The sequence below is a fragment of the Takifugu flavidus genome, chromosome 4 (genome assembly GCF_003711565.1).
Source record: "Takifugu flavidus isolate HTHZ2018 chromosome 4, ASM371156v2, whole genome shotgun sequence".
Classification (NCBI taxonomy): Eukaryota; Metazoa; Chordata; class Actinopteri; order Tetraodontiformes; family Tetraodontidae; genus Takifugu; species Takifugu flavidus.
The window spans coordinates 16,342,992-16,359,760 of NC_079523.1; the positions used below are offsets into that span (position 1 = coordinate 16,342,992).

The following is a 16,769-nucleotide window of genomic DNA, read 5'->3' on the forward strand; positions in this document are numbered from 1 at the left end:
GAATTCGTCGACTTGGTCCGAATTCGTCAGACTTGGTCCGAGTTCCCGGTCCGAGCTAAAGTTCTGGAGCGGACTGACAGAGTCGAGCAGAGCCCTTAATGGATCCACGACACCCAGCGGATCTTTAAAGTTTGCACGGAACCCAGAGAGACGCGTTATTCGCTTTTCTCCCACTTTTGTTAAAAAAGCGTCTTTTTTTTCTTTTTAAAAAAAAAAATCCTTTTGGAAGATATCCACTCGCGATTTGGACCTGTTTTTTCACAAGTGATATTCAGGTTCGGAGACAAATGAAAGCAAACAGAAACTCACTAACGGGGGAAACAGCTGACTGACGCCAGGTCTCGCAACCGAAAGGACGAATACGTCACTCCCGCACGATCGGCTCCAGTTCTCCCAGTAAAGGTTCCGAAGGTGGAAGCGTTTTGTCCAGTCGGAATCTCCACTGCTTCTTCCTGTTGACTTGTTGTCAACTCAAATCCCAAGGTAGGAAAAGAAAAGCAACATGTTGCAATTTAGCCGCAAATGCTTCGAAATGGGACTAAAAGTGAGCAACAATAGGAACAACTGTGGCACACCACAGGGCACAACTAAAGAGTCAGTTCAGGTGGAAGTAAACAGACAAGGAGTCTTGGTTAAGTGAGAGTTGATCAAGTTGATATCGAAACTGTTTCCCCTCCACCTCTTTTGTTTCTTGCCACAAGCCAGTGAACAATACATGATAAATGTGAAAGTTTTGAGTTGGAGGTCTGATCTTTTACTGTAAAACTACAGTCAAGTACGAAGTTAAGGGGGAAAAGCACATCATGACGCAGAGCCTGCATTTGTCTGTGCGAGTGTCAGGGAGGGAATTTGCTGTGACTCACAATATTTCAGCAGACTAAAAGCAGGGTTGCCCAACAGCAGGTTCACCATGGAAACCAGGGGCTTCGAAATGTACCACACACTCTGCTTGTGTGTGCTTGATGGCAACCGTATTTCAAGCCTATTTAAAATTAAACTGTTGTGTTCTGATGCAACAATATGAAAGCCAAAGCATCTGTCAACTTACAGGAAGTTGCATCATGAAGCCTATAGACAGATCTCCATGTGAGCAGCAGACACACAACACGCTCCGATTGGATGCTGATGCATCTTTTTCACTGCAAGTGGAAATTTAGTTTCCCCTTCAAAAGAAGGGCCAGTCTCTGTGTCAGCAGAGGACGGCGTTGCAGTGAAGCCATTATCGTGAGTGGAGATGCTTCTTCTTGAGAACGGCACCTCTAATATACAACATTAATGTGGACAAACATACACAGACAGGCAGAATCTGTAGAAATCTGGCAAAGATGGTAAACATAGTGACGCTGGAGTGTGATGGAGAAGAACTGGATGGTATGGGGGGTGGGGGAGGGGGCAGAGAAACTGTAAACATCAGCTCCCAGTTATTACTTGAACTTACCGTTTATACAAGCGATAAAGCTTCATAACTACTGGATAACTGGGACTTTTAAGGGGATTAACACGCAATCCCTGCCGCTTCCATAAGGCTGCGTCTGTCATCTGGCTCCCAGGCTGTCAATGGAGTCATCTAGAAATGGGTGAACTGGGTAGAACAGATCCAACAAATTCAAATGAGGCGGACAAATACGTATCAAATAGCAATACGATGAGTAAATTACACTGCCGATGGGACTCCTTCTTGATGGTGCAATTGTGATCTAGCCCAACATTTCATGCCGGTTTTAACTCATCCTGCAGAAGTTTCGCACCTGGGCCAAACCAAACATTGACGCTTTTCTTGTTCATTTGCAGACCAACACAGATATGATCAAAACCAGCTCTCAACGATGTCTCAAGAGGCTTCTGGAGGAGCCCCCGGATAATGTGGCCAAACGTAAACCAGCGCCTCAGGTTCCACACCCTCCCACCACTGGTCTGTCACCCTTCGCCGGAACCAGAAACCCCTCCCCAAAATCATCTCAAAGTAAAGCCCCCTCCAGAGTTGGACAGTACACACTGGTGGAGCGGTATGAAGGAGAGGAGGTGTACAGAGCTGAACATTCCCAGACAAAGAAGCAGTTCACCTGCCAGGTACGACAAAAATACTAAATAATCTGAATTATATTACTGTTCTATTAATCTAAAATACAATGTAATTTTTTTTGCAGGTTCTTTCCTTGCATAGTTACCAGGATTTTTTGATTGCCTATAACAGAATTGGTCAGCACGAAAGCATCTGCAGCTTACTAGACACGGTGATATGTGGGGACAGGGCATATGTCTTCCTGTCTGGTCACTATGGTGACATGCACACGTATGTGCGACGCTGGAAACGACTGAGTGAGGACGAGATGAGACATCTGTTCACTCAGGTGCTCAATGCTGTGTCACACTGTCATCAACACGGAGTCATTCTGAGAGATCTGAAGCTCCGTAAATTTGTCTTCACTGACAAAAATAGGTAAGAGTGATGCGTCCTACACACAAGTGCATTCATAGTGCCATTACTGCAATAGTACAACAGGCACTGTCACAGCTGCTGCAGGAAAAAGGACCTTTGTGTATTCTTCTTGCAGAACACGCCTTGCTCTGCTCAGTCTCAATGACTGCACCGTCCTGTACGGTAACCACGGTGACGATTCTCTGACAGACAGGCACGGCTGCCCCGCCTATGTCAGCCCCGAACTGCTTACCAATGGGAAAGGCTCGTACTCAGGCCGCGCTGCGGACATCTGGAGTCTGGGTGTGTCTCTGTACACCATGCTAGTTGGACGATACCCATTTCAGGAGATGCAGCCCGCAGCTTTGTTTGCCAAAATCCGCCATGGTGCTTTCTCTCTGCCAGAGTGGCTTTCACCGCAAGCCAAATGCCTGATTGGCTGCATGCTGAGGAAGTCACCTGCTGAGCGACTGAAGGCGTCAGAGCTGCTGATGCACCCATGGCTCACCAGTCCCTCCCGACCGCATCGCAGCACGCACAAAACGCAGCGCAGTTCACAACAAGTACTCCAAATTAAGCAAGAGGACAACCAGGTTGTGCCAACATGGACGGAAAAAGCACAATAACCACAGTATTCTCATGTTTGTACTTGTGAGGACTTGTTTAGAGATAAATAATCCTGACGACAACTTTAAATCCCAAACTGTCTTTTTCCTCACAGTTTGAGATGTGAGGATGAAGTCCTCGTAAAGGACTTCCACTCTAGTCTGATCCTGAATTACTCAAGTTGCCTTCCTCCTGCTGGAACCTGCTCCTTATTCACCATTTCCAACATTGACTGACAAAAATGCAACATACTGAAAGGGTTTGTTTTTTTACAGTGTAATCGTACTGCGTCCACTTTTTAATCATGCTAAACTGCAAGTTGTTGCAGTTACTCCCCAGTTTTAAGCTATAAACTTGTTAGCACCCTTTCTGCATGTGCGCTCTGACCACATGCTCATTTCTAAGTTTAAGGCAATCCCTGTACACTCTGATGATTTTAAAACATTGGGAAAAGGACATTTATACCTATGTTCAGCCTAGATTCTATGATGGCTGGTTTGTATTTTCAGTGTTAGAACATCAGCAGTTGAAATGTGAAAGATTCAAATGAAAACTTGGTCTTTTATCATGGTAACAGTTGAACACTGCTGTCTGGAATCATTAAGTAGCTTACAACTAATTTCAAAATCTGAACCACGGTTTTGTTGCCATCATTCACTCAGTTACAGCAGGAGAATAAACAGATATATTGTCTTCATTCATGGCGTTTGTCCTGTATATCTTTGACATAATCACAAAAATGTCTTGTTTCCAAAGTACCACCTCACTGAAAGACCCACTTCCGAACCGCAACAATTTACTGCCCACTAGTGGCAACATTAGTCTAAAAATTTAAGCTTTAAATAACCAAACTGCGATCATTCCATAAACCTTATACTGTAAAACTGCACAATATGAACAGTTCTAAATGATATGAATAAAACTGTGAAACAGTGGCCCTTATTTTGATAATTAAGGGTAAAAGCTCCAATTTTACCCTTATTATATTAATGAGGGTAATATAACAAATGAAGTCTGCATGGTTATCAAGTCAGACAAGGCTAAACTAAGGGGTAGGCGAGTACCGACATCAGCATTATTTCAAACTACTGAACTATTCTGTCATTCTGCTGCCTATCGAGAAGTGCTACTTTGCGCATGCGCAGCACATCAGCGGAAGCAAATGACCAAATATTTGTTCAATGTATCTCAAATAGTTATAAAATCCATTAGATTAGATTAAATACATATGCCTTGTTGCACATTGGCTTTGCCCTAAAATATTAAGTGCGGATAAATAAATAATTGCGTACACAATGTCGCTAGATTGGATTATCAAATTACTGTATGCTCCCCCTAAAATATTGATTAAAACGCATCAAAACGTGCCATTAATCACACGGGGATGTGTGGGAAACATTGAATACTGGGAGCACTAGTTAACGGGACGCTGTTACACTATCTTTCTTCTATAATAATGATTAAAACATACATACAAGATTAGTGCAAAACAGATGTAGACGCAACTAGACACAAACAGGAGGAGCAAAAGTGAATAAGCAGCACAAACAGAAAAAACTATAAGCAACATTTGAAAAGGTAGCAACATGTATCAGACAAGCCGAGATTCGACTGTTTAAACAACGCATGTTTGGGCAGAATGGCTCAACCAGTGACGTCACTTCCGCTCTGAAACTGCGGCACGCGCTCCCGTCGGATTTCCTGCTTGTGTTTTATGCGGGAAAACCAGGAAATACAGTCACAAATGAACTCACGAACTGGTGATCAGCCAGAAAACAATCCGATATGTAAAGTCGAGTTCATTTAACGGTAGTAACAGCAGCACTTCCGCGTGAAACACAAGATATGCTAATTATACTGTATATATTGTATTTATTATTGATGTATGACACCAAAAGTACAAGCAGTGCTGGAACACAGTATTAGTGAATAATCAAGAGTCATACTGGAAAAAAGCGGTATTAAACATCCCTCATCAAATTTTGTTTCAAGTAAAGATCTAAATTGATGCAGAACTGTTATTTACATTGTTTCTATTTTCGTGCACATGGAACCGTACAAAGGAAAGTACCGGTGCAGGACACACAAAATCAAAGTTCCGCGTTTATCTTGTCATTAAAGCTCATTTTGAAAAGTGCGTTTCATTTATTCATTTAATTTCAGGCACAAGCAAAAGCAAAACAGACAACATGAAACATGGCACTATTCTTTATTCTCATGCCTATCGGAGCAGCCCACAGCTTGATTTCTCACCTCATCACAGAGGATTTAGACACTAAAAGGTGACCTGTTAAACAATTCAGGTGCCATCACTGGCAGGAGCCAATCAGGAGACAGTATCAATGTCTAGATCATCAGCCTCATCACCATCTGAGCGGCAGATCTCCTCCAAAGCCACCTCTGGCAGAGAGGACATAGGAAGACAATAAGGCAATAACAGTCACTTTCCCAGCAGGATTAAAAAGCTTTTGTTGTAAATTTGCATGTGCTTACCCTCACTCTCGCTTCGCTCAGGAATTCTCCTCAGTATGTCTTGCACAGCGGGAATTACCTGGTCATACAGGTGCAACAGTGGCCTGCAGCTCTGTGAGAAGCTGCTGTGATGCAGCAGCAGCCAATGCAGCAGCAACAGACACTCTCTGAGCAAAGAGACATTTGTGCTGTGCCACCATGGCGCTGAAAGCTCGGGACCTGTACAAAAACACATCCTCCGTAAAAACGCCATTTTACAATCGTTATTTAAATTGAAAACATACCTGTTGAGTTTGTCGGCTGTTGCGACCCGCAAAGATCAAGCCACTGTCGATGGAAGACTATTACCATCGTTTGGACCATCTGAGTGAGAAGGAGCCAGAGCGAGGGAACAACGTGGGTGTGGAAAAGTGCACGAGAACCTTCATGTGACTGAGGAAGACCGTTTTACCTCAGTGTGGCAGTGACAGGAGCTGTGGTGCCTGGTGAGCCAGCTCTCCAACTGCATCATCATTCTGCTCAGCAAACGCACCACCTGAAATAAACGAGAGCTGGTAAACTTCCACATTAAATCTATATTTAAATCTGAATTTTATTCTTCTTCCACTTTATCCCTTCCAGGGTCACTGGGAGGGCCCACAACAGGTGAAGGCAGGTCCCCCCCTACGGATGGGTCCCCAGTTCATGGCAGGGCCCTATATTAGCATGTGTGGGTTTGGTACCATGCTCCAGTGTACCTGGGCAGTGCTCTGAAGGTGTTCTGGCACCTCCCCCCTACAACCAGAACACCTACCAGGTGTTGTCTGCCCTGGGACTCGAACCAGGAACCCTCCTCTCCTCAGCCCAGCTCCCAACAGACTGAGCTGCCAGCTCCCTTTTGATTTTTCTTGTGTGGACAAAATGAAGCTGTGCGTCTGGAGAAATACTGAGTGATGCACTTTTCCTTTCTGGAAAGGTTTAAATGAGAAACCTTCACCAAATTCACCAATCTAACTGCTCTGTGTGTGTGTGTGTGTGTGTGTGTGTGTGTGTGAGTGAGTGAGTGAGAGAGAGAGACAGAGAATGAAATCAATATCTACCAGCAGATCCAGTTGTACCCAGTCTTCCTGTTTGGCCTGGTTGTCTCTTCTGGTTCTGATGAACTGGAACAACTTCAAGAAAACACAATGATCTGAAGAAAACCAAATAAAAGTGGTTAAATGTCAGCACCATTTAAATCGTGGATGCATCTGAAATTTTACAAAAGCCTCACCGTGCTGAAAGCAAAGATGTTGGGCAAGATCTGGGTGTTCGCAGACAGACATCAGGACACGCACATAGTCCGACGCCATCCTCAGTCCGCAGTCTGTTGAAAATCGCGTGCCTATCCTCTGCAGCGCACGTTTCAAGCTACCACACAGACACAGAGACAGACATCAGGTACGTTATATAGTTTACTTGCAGCAAGGTTTACTTTGCAGGCAACAAGGACAGAAAGATTTTCATGGCATTGGTGCGGGTGTGTACCAGTTAACGTGACTGTGGCGTGCCCTCTGAATCAGAACACACAATGTCTCCAAAGCACTGAGAACAAGCTTCTCCATGTGTGAGCCAATGCTGTTGCCAATCCCACCTTCACACAGCTGCAACACCGACTGCAGCAAAGCATTCTGGGAGCACAGAGCTTTAACAGAGTCCTATGGAAACAGGAGAGTTATTATTTCTTAAAGAAATGGATAGTTTCAGTCTAATTCCTTCAATTTGGCCACAATCACTGGCTTTTCTCCAATCACCAATTGGGCTAGCCACAGATGCAGTGAGAACCCACACAAGCAGTGCAGGATGCTGAGCACACCTCCTTGGTCTAAACCTGTACACAGCTGTGGAGGTTTATAGGCTGGGATCAGAGTCCTGCCCTGATGTGGAGCTGAAATGGTCTTGCATTCTCCAGGGGTGTGATAATAAACCCGATCCAGTACGTTATTGTTTTGGATCGCTGTACATCTGCGGGCTGATCCAGTTCTAAATTAGCACTCAAAGAACTCAGCTCAGGCTGGCGTGGAGAGGTCTACAATCAGGAGAGAACACTCGAACCATTTTAACTGATCTGCACATTACTGCCAGATATTCCAGATCAGGAGAGGACTATGTACTGACGATGCTCGCGGCTGCATAGCAGACATTGCTAATGTACATGGTTGCATGTGTTAGCTTGTCGTGTAGCATGCAGGCTGCCCCTCTAGGCACGCTTTTGTTGAGGATGCCTTCTTTGTCTCCGCGGTCTGCTGGAATGAAATCCAACTTGGAAATGCTCGATAGTGTAAATTTTCCCCAAAACGCAGGTACCGTAGTTTAGCACTACTGTACAATGTTGCTGCTATCAGTGACAAATCCAAATAGAACAAGCTGATAGATAGATGAAACGATAAAAAGCCAGAAGCCCCAAGCTGCTGTATGTCCCTGTGCCACAATGTCGTACAGGCAACATGTTAATACCGACCTGGAGAATCCTAATAATTCTGATCACAATAACATCACCATCCCCTTCGGCAATTTTCATGTTCATGCTCCGTGAATAAACTAAAAGTATAGTTAGATTTCTATCGATACCTTCTTCTCTGCATCTGTGCTCAGGCTCTCTTTTGACAACACCGCCTCCACAACCTGAAAGCACCACACAGAAATGAATGTTCACACACAGAAGGTCAAAACTAAATCATATGGCAGAGCATTGATTTCACCTTGTCAACAAATGGGTTATCTACCATTTTTTTAAAGGCTGTTTAAGCTTAAATATACAATTGTACTATTCTTAGAAAACCATTTATGTAGTATCAAGTAAATGTAGACTTTTTTGAATCACGTGTGTTTAATTGTGAACCATTTCTGCTATGACATCACCTCGTCACTGTGGGAAACCAGCAGGTAGAGGAGCCTCAGCGCAGCCAAACCAATTTCCTCCACACTGAACCCAGTTAAACCAGTTCCCTCCACTCTCCCTGGTTCATCAGTGGAAGCAATACTTGTTAGACTGATTGAGCTCATAGCAGCTGAGTCTGACCCACCAGCAGTAGCGGAGCAGTGAGACTCCAGACGCTCAGACAGTCGACACAGGTGATAGTCCAAGAGTGGAAGGAGGAGGACGGCACCAAGACCTGAACTACAGTGTGAAACAGAGACAAATACAGATATAATTTTAAAAAAAGTCAGCTTTTGCATTTTCAAAAGTGCTATCAGAGACACTGTGAAAACAGTGCACGTTCATGTTTACACAGATCCATGACCCTGACTGACAAGAGCAGCCGATCTTCGATGGAGTGTGAACCACTGACTTGGTGACTACAACAATGCGTCTGTTGGTCAATCCACATTTTGTTGAAGGGCGATAACAATCTGAGCACCGTTATCGTGGATCTGTTAGGAGAAGTGGATAAAGGAAGCGCCCCCATTTTGAAGTTAATCAACATGCAGACCAGACTGGTACTGCAAAAATGGTGTCGAGCACTTGCTTCCTTTGGGCCTCAAAAGATTTTGATCCATGGGCTAAGACGGTGACAGAAATGTCTATAATTCAGCAAATAAATGGTGTTTAGCTACATAAAAGTAGCAGTAAAAATGAATGTGAAATGAACTCCCACAATAAAACAGTCTCGAGAAGTGCCTTTTTTCACCTGAGAAACATCAAGATCAGGAAACTACTGACGTGGTGCTGAAAAGTTTGTCCAGCATTTGTTACTTCCAGGCTGGACTATTGTAATTCTTTATTATCAGGGTGTCCAAACAACTCTCTAAGAAGCCTCCAGCTGATCCAAAATGCTGCAGCCAGAGTTCTGACAGGTCTTGACAAAAGAGATCACATAACTCCTGTAATGGCGTTGCTTCATTGGCTGCCCGTTAAATTTAGAATAATTTTTAAAACCCTTCTTTTGACCTACAAGGTCCTCAGAGGCCTAGCTCCATCCTACCTGGAGGAGCTAGTGACACCTTACCAGCCCAATAGACCGCTCCGCTCTCAGAATGCTGGTCTACTTGTGGTCCCCAGAGTCTCTAGGAGTAGAATGGGGGGCCGAGCATTTAGCTACCAGGCCCCCCTGCTATGGAACCAGCTCCCTGTCCAGGTACGGGAGGCTGACTCCATCTCCACTTTTAAGATTCGACTAAAAACCTTCCTCTTTGAAAAAACTTATCGTCACTAATTCTGTGGTTCCAGTTACTATCCTAGACATAATTATCATATTTAGAAGGTCGTCTAATTATTAGGTTAATATCTTAGTTATGCTGCTATGACCTGACCTGACCTCCTCTCCGTCACCAGCATCTCGGTCTTCTTACCTTTTGTCTTTGGTGCTAGATGAAGCTTGTGTCTGGCTCTGACTTAACATGTTCAGTCCATTTAAAGCAAGAGTCTGGACTTGATTCAAAGAAGCTTGAGTTGCGTTGCCACTGACTGCAACATTAGAACGTTGTCGACAGCCTGTTGAAAGTCCACTGAAAACACAAGATAGAACAGCACGAGCATTAGTCTTTGCTATGGGATGTGTACATCTGGATGTGCATGCTGCCATGACCCACTCCCTGTATTTACTTGGAGGTCCACCTCATGGACAGCAGGTGACAGAGGCCAAGGCTGCTGGGAGACAAAGGCTGCTGTAGCAACAATCCCAGCAGGATACTGCCTGAAACGGCACAGAAAATTCAGTAACTTCTTCAAAACTCGCATTAATCCTGTCTCTGTACTGTGTTGGAAACTACAAGACATGTTTTTGGAATGCTTAAAAAAGCATCGATTCATAAACCTGAGTCCATAGTGCTCAGAACACAACATTTAATAGACGCACTTGAATTCCACTCATTTACAGGTAGAAGTCAGGATAATTTCTCTTTTATCTTGTGAGCATGTTGGAGGAGTGAATGAATCTAGGGCTGAATGGGCAGCGTCCATCTTTATAATGTTATTTCTATAATGTGTCTTGGCCATTTCTATGCACCCATTTTTAGGGTTTATTTCTTCATTTTCATATTTTATGCAAACCACAGGGCTCAATAGAACGTCTCAGATTTTGATCCATACTGACGTGATAGCATGGTGCATTTGCTGCAGCTATGTCCACCACACATTCATGACATACATCTCCAATCCCACCACATCCCAAAGATGCTCTCTTGGAGGTCAGCTGACCTTTGTGATGTAGTCAACTCATTGTAATGTCCTGACAGGGCACGTTATGTGTATCATAAGCTGAGAGACGCAGTCTATGGGGTTTAAACAATGCTTAAGGGGCCAAAATACTCTCAAATACTATACAGTACATCACCTGAAGCATTCAAAGAAGACAGGATGGGCTCGTTTTGCCATTTCCAGCAAGGTTTGACCATACCATCTGAATGTCCCAGCAGGAATTGATAGTTAGTTTGATAGATAGAAGATTGATAGTTTTTGTCTAAACTTTTGTCCAGTGCCAGCAGGAGTGTAAGAATTGCAGCCCAGGCCGACAGGAGCGGCACCAAGTGTGAACTACGTACTACCCCTGCAGCCCATCTGCTTCAAAGTTTGATGTTTTGTGTTAAGAGATGCTCTTCTACCTCCCTTGCTTGTCATGAGCCTTCCTACTGTATAAGCTACGACCAGTCTGACCAAACTACTCTCACCTCCCCAATAAAGCATTTTAGCCACTACGCGCCATCAGCCATTTCCTCTGGTTTGGGACCATTTTGTGTAAACCTTTGAGATTGCTGCCTCACCAATGTCACTTAAATCACCTTTCTTTTCTATTTTCCCCACTCATGTGCCTACGTTGCTGCCATGTTACCACCGACTGTGACAGAGGTAGTGAAATTCTGCCTTACAGACCTTCATCACTGATTTAGAGTAATGAGCTCACCTGTTCTCTGGTGGGACACTATTTCTCTAATACAATTATTTCTTCTTTGCTCAACACTGCTACAGAGCGTATCTGCTCAGTATTATTAACTGCATATTTTTTGCCAGTCAAATTTTCACTAGGACCAAAACAATAAACGATGAACTGAATGATTTTACCTTGGAACTGCGGGGGTGCAGGTCTTTTGGACATGAAGGGATCTGGAGGAGATGTTTCCTGTTTGCTGCTCGGTGACCCTCTGTCCTCCCACTCTCCCGTTTTCCCTGGTGCTTCCTTGGATGGCACGCGAGTGTCAAATATCTCTTTGGTGATAAAACCACCTGCCACTGGAGAGGTGCTACTACCACTCCCATCATTCAGCTGGGTGAGAACGCTCTGCATTTTGGGACTGGCAAGTGATATTTAGAGTGAACTTCAGATTAGACAGAAGCAAATGAATGCAGTCACAATCCAAAATCAGGGTTTTTCAATTACCCACTGTTGATGTTAAGATTAGCCTAAATGGCCACTGCCTACAGTGTAGCATGTGCTTCAGTGCCATTCTACAAAAGGTCTGCGTTTCCAACCGCAGAATCTCCCCCATCCATGAAGAGGCACTGAGCGCTGGTCTACAAAGAACTATAGACCCGGTCTTTGACGGAAGCTACGATGCAGAACATGATAAAGTCTTGGAACTTCAGTGGTCTCAGTCTCACTCTCAAAGTCTTCATATAAAATTTGTCTCATTTCAGTTTTTAAATTGACAGCAGCATTGAGGATAACAGTTTCTGGTTGATCTGTTTTTATTTGTTATTATTAACCTTTATTTGGCCAGATAAACCCATGGATGTCTTTCACAAGGGTGACCTGGCCCAGAGGTCAGCAGCACAGGTCATAGTGGAGCATCAACAGGCGTTTCTCAGAGCTGACATGAGCGTGTTCTTGACTGACCTGTGCCGGGACAGCAGACATGCAGACTTCTTTTTTTCTGAGCTGTGCAGTTTGGATTTTATCTCATTGATCTCTGCCTCTTTGAACTGCAGCTCTGTTTGTAAAGACTGAACCTGAACAAAAATGGGTTACCGTTGTGCTCCATTGACCACAGATGTTTTGTGTTTGCGTATTTTAGGCTCCTCACCTTTTTGTTGAGCTCCTTCTCCTTGTCACTCTGCTCTTTCTGTCTCTGAATCTCCAGCAGCAGTTGGGTCTGCCTTTGAGCCTCTTTCTCCTGTTGTGCCCCTTTCAGGGAGTCTCTAAGTACATGGATCTCCCCGTTCTTTGACATAATCTCCTCTTCCACTTCTTTCAACTAAAAAGACATTGCCCAGGGCCAAGACGCCACTGTAACTATTTTCAACCACGTCAATGATTGTCCCCATGTTACAATTTTCACCAAACATATTACAGCCACAATCATATTTGCCCTCTTATACTTTGTTTTTTGGTAAATACATATTCTATCACTTAAAAGGTCCTTAAATATTGAAACAGTCTCTTACACCAAATAATGAAAACGTAATCTTATGTTAAGCCTCTCCTACCTCTCAAATGTTTTGAAACAATAAAAAAATAAAAAAAAATAAAAAAAATCAACGCTCCTTAAAAGAAGCTTCCACGTCGACAAGTCAGCCGTTCGCTCCCATTATCTGCCACGTTTCAGCATGGAAAATATTTTGAATTGGAAAAAAAGCTTCTTTTTAACTTCTTCAACACCTCTTTGCATAATCCCACATATTTTAAGGTCTACCAAGCCCAGGCCCAATCTTGGTCAGGCACAAGTGGTCAACATAAGCGTGTGAATAGAGGTGGATTCTGTGCTATTTACTGATCAGTGAATTTTCATGAGTGTATGTCAGTGTGGAACATGTTTAACATGCACCCAGACACAGTGTAACGAGTGGCACCGAGCTGTCATCTTAAATGATGATGGTGTAGAAGAGGCTTATACTCACAAAACCTTTTTAAACGTTCTGAGGCAGAGGCAATTGATTCAGCAATGCCTAATTCATATCAGAAGAACAAAATCTTTTGAAATACCTGGTAATACCCGGAAATGTGTCTGCCCATCTTTGCATTTTGCAATATAAGAAGAGAAAAATCTGGAGGTTGCTTATATTTTCCTCTCATATTGCTACAATAGGGTGCACCAGGTTTCTGACAGTTGGAGCCAAAGGTGAGAAATACCAATAACTCAGGAAAGAAAATCTTCGATTCATCGTAATTAAAAATGTTAATCATCGACAGCACGAGTTTGGAAGTACAGTATTACAGAATGAAATAACGGGAAATCTTGCCTTTCTTTTGAGCTCAGCATGTTGAAACTCTAGAGTTCTGTAGGCATCTTTGTGCTCTGAAACGAACTCCTGGGGCCTGTTGACTGAAAAGAGGAAAATCCACAAGATTAAGAGGCATGTTCAATAAAACATTGCCTATAAATACTTCCCTTTTATCCTGCTATTGTGCTTGTGTGAATAAGGATGCACATTTTAGAACAGTCGTCAGGTTCAAGTCAGATAATGCTGAATATTTCTCTTTTGAAAACTACTTTTTAATTCACCTGAGCATTTCAGTAACTGACAAAAAAGAAAACCATGACAAAAATGAAGCCAGTAAAGTCAACAGGGAAAACATCACCTGAACCATTGGTGAAATCAGTCAGCTGTGCAATTTCTATAGTCAATGATTTAAACAATGTTCATCTTCATGTATTAATAACTGTTAACTGTATGTAGATGTACAATGATAAACACAATCAGCAATTTTCCCAACTATTTAAATCATAGGGTGACATATTGACTGTGCCTCAACAATGTCTTCTATGATACAGACCAAACTTCTGTGGGAACCTCTGGGATGGCTGTGCTGTGTTGGACCTACCCAGGGAATCTCTGCTGGGCATCCCTCTGCTGCTGCAACCAAATGTGCAACTGACCGTGGGTCTGCTCTGAGCTCTGTGCTCCCCTGAAGACCACAACCACAACGCTGTGAGTGAACGGTGTTCTGCTCTACAGGAAGCCCACTTTAGAATGAAGCCCAGATGGTGCACCTTGGGGGAAGGCCTGCGAAGCTATGACATCAATTTCATCTAGGTCATCTTGAGTGAAGTCCTCTTCATCTCCAAAGGGATCATCACTACGTTGAGCTAGGTCGTCATTCAGCCGTCTCGGGCGTTTGGAGGGGGGGCAGTTCATTCTCTAGTAGGGGACAAACTAAATCTCACTTTAGGACACTCATTCCAACAATACTGTCAGATGCCAAGTAGCAACATTAAATCGCACGTTTCTGGAAATGTAGGATCTACCAGTTACAAAAAGAGAACACTCGTTTAGTGGCAACCAAAAATACAATTTATAGGAAATAACGTTTAATGGACAGCTATTTTACTTGTACAGTTGGTCTTGTTTCCGAAGGCATTCGATAAAAATACCACAATAAATGGAAGTATTTCCTGCTCACGTGTGCACCTTACATATTAGTGACATTAGCTAGGTATTTAATTAACGTCTTTAATGGTTTCTTTCAGACTATTGTTGTTACTCCCGTTAAGGTTAGTGGCAATTAAAGAACTAGCTGCGTAAATTAAGTGTCTTAGCCAGCATACATCGTTTGAATCGAGTTCCCTCTTCTTGATAACAACGTTCTCGCCTGCGTAGGAATGCTTTCCTTTGCCGGTACTTCAGACTTACTTAAGGCGCCACATAATTCAAACATAAATGCAGAATCTGATTCAGGCGAAGTTAAAGTTAAGTGTAAACACGTCAATCTCACCCGCGGTGTTTTAGAATTTCTTCTTCTTTTTTTTTTTCTTTTTTTTTTTTTTTTTTTTTTAGTTTCTTCTTCTTTGATTTTATACGGCATTAGCAAACTATGAGAGTGCATAACCGCCATCTTGTGGTTGTAGTGATAATTGCAATAGCTAATAGTTTTAACTATTATAGTTAAAATAATAATAAAAAAGAAATAAAAAACAAACAAAAAAACGCTATACACGCATTTTAAATACTTTTATCTAATCCCAATTGCTCTCACATTTTCAAAAATGCATACATTGTATTTTACCTTCATCTTTTATAGTCTTCTAATTTACCCAATCAAAAAAGCTTTACACGTACAAGACAAATCAAAGAGCTAGTACCCGTACAGGTTAAGCCTAAACAATCCAGAACCGGTTTTAAGATCAATTTACATTTTAATTCTTTTGTCTCAGACACGTAAGTTCTGGACAAACCTGATATGTTTCTGCAGTCTGCTTACCTTAGTTTGCAAAAATACACAGAAATCTGCAAATATTAAGAATAGGAAGAATACTACTTAAAAATTACAATAACAACAACAACAACAACAACAATAATAATAATAATAATAATAATAATAATAATAATAATAATATAATAATAATAATAATAATAATAATAATAGGTTCCCATTACTACAAATAAAATCGAACGAATGAACGATTTTACCATCATTTTAAGGTCACTTTAAGAAACAAGTAACAAATGTAATTTTTCTGTTACTTGGAAGTGAGATCATAAAAGAGAAACACATGTTATTGACGTTGTCATGACAACACACAGTCAATGAAGAGTCTTTGAGTGGCTAATATGGAAGCATACATAGATGTGCATTGTTAATTCCTGGCGTATGTACAGAGAAGTTAAGCAACTCCTCCAGTAGGGAATTAACTATGACTTAATTCAAGTTACCTATGTCAAATTTTATTATCATTGGAAGTGAAACAGAAAACCAGCTGGGTCTCTTGTCTTATTAAAGCTGTTCGAAAGCCCACACTGTTTATATTATTGTATACTGTTAGAGTTTATCCGATGCTCTCGAATGCAACACTGATGTCCGACGCTCTTGAACGCACCACTGCCGTCTGTGCATGCGGTACTTTAATTAGTTAATTGTTCACACCCGATGCAACTGTAGAGAGTGCGTGTCCATTCAGATGCAGCTACGCTGAGATAATTTCACCTTTTTGCCTATTTTTCTTCATTTGCCTGTGCTCCTGTGGTTTATTGCTGTGTGTGAATGCCATAAGGTAAGGAGTTGGCAGTGCATAGTTGTACTTATTTAGTTGTGTATAAGCTAACTTTATGTTACGTTAATGTGTGTTCAAGCTAATAATAATATCTAAATGTCTCGTGTTAGGTGATTTGTTGTGGGATAAATGAGAATTGAACTGTACTGCTTCATTTGCGGTGTTGCTCATTTGACTGTGTTTGTGTATTTGATGTGTGCTTGCTGTGCTGATGGATATTCGTTGTGTTGTTGTTGCAGACCACAGCAGAATAAATCATAACCCATAACCTGGACATCTGTATTCGTGTTCTTTAATTTGGACACCAACATCCCACATCTTGCCGCTCTAAACCAGCTAAATTCCTGGAGACCCCAAACCTCTCCTTTTTAAAAGCTAAATACTATAA

At 42.4% G+C, this 16,769-nt stretch overlaps 2 protein-coding genes across 5 annotated transcripts; one reads left to right on the forward strand and one right to left on the reverse strand.

Moving 5' to 3' along the window:
• Positions 1–3,722, forward strand: LOC130524243 (tribbles homolog 2-like). The gene is made up of 4 exons (XM_057030189.1): positions 1–483; positions 1,792–2,070; positions 2,148–2,440; positions 2,556–3,722. Exons 2-4 carry the CDS (start codon positions 1,804–1,806, stop codon positions 3,043–3,045), a joined length of 1,050 nt encoding a protein of 349 aa, XP_056886169.1. The 5' UTR covers positions 1–483; positions 1,792–1,803; the 3' UTR covers positions 3,046–3,722.
• Positions 3,723–5,150: 1,428 nt separating this feature from the next.
• Positions 5,151–15,156, reverse strand: atrip (ATR interacting protein). 4 transcript variants are annotated; one of them, XM_057030186.1, is made up of 18 exons: positions 15,106–15,156; positions 14,384–14,531; positions 14,215–14,298; positions 13,632–13,714; positions 12,476–12,646; positions 12,289–12,401; positions 11,517–11,746; positions 10,062–10,152; positions 9,809–9,964; positions 8,378–8,636; positions 8,087–8,140; positions 7,004–7,173; positions 6,750–6,886; positions 6,577–6,668; positions 5,949–6,032; positions 5,782–5,860; positions 5,519–5,716; positions 5,151–5,425 (listed from the first exon to the last, which is right to left on the reverse strand). In XM_057030186.1, exons 2-18 carry the CDS (start codon positions 14,526–14,528, stop codon positions 5,352–5,354), a joined length of 2,220 nt encoding a protein of 739 aa, XP_056886166.1. In that variant the 5' UTR covers positions 14,529–14,531; positions 15,106–15,156; the 3' UTR covers positions 5,151–5,351. The 4 variants fall into 4 exon arrangements, with proteins under 4 accessions (XP_056886166.1, XP_056886165.1, XP_056886167.1 ...); XM_057030185.1 differs by having other exon boundaries at positions 14,939–15,140; XM_057030187.1 differs by having other exon boundaries at positions 14,384–14,546; positions 15,106–15,123.
• Between the last annotated feature and the right edge of the window lie 1,613 nt (positions 15,157–16,769).

Bases quoted from the DNA above. Each gene is read 5' to 3' on its own strand.
- atrip (XM_057030186.1), bottom strand. From the start codon at position 14,528: ATGAACTGCCCCCCCTCCAAACGCCCGAGACGGCTGAATGACGACCTA. The intron at 13,715-14,214 runs GTAGGTCCAACA...TCCTCTTTTCAG, and splicing joins GCCCAGCAGAGATTCCCTGG to TCAACAGGCCCCAGGAGTTC. The intron at 9,965-10,061 runs GTAAATACAGGG...TTGTGTTTTCAG, and splicing joins TCCATGAGGTGGACCTCCAA to TGGACTTTCAACAGGCTGTC.
- LOC130524243 (XM_057030189.1), top strand. From the start codon at position 1,804: ATGATCAAAACCAGCTCTCAACGATGTCTCAAGAGGCTTCTGGAGGAG. The intron at 2,071-2,147 runs GTACGACAAAAA...TTTTTTTTGCAG, and splicing joins AGAAGCAGTTCACCTGCCAG to GTTCTTTCCTTGCATAGTTA. The intron at 2,441-2,555 runs GTAAGAGTGATG...TTCTTCTTGCAG, and splicing joins GTCTTCACTGACAAAAATAG to AACACGCCTTGCTCTGCTCA.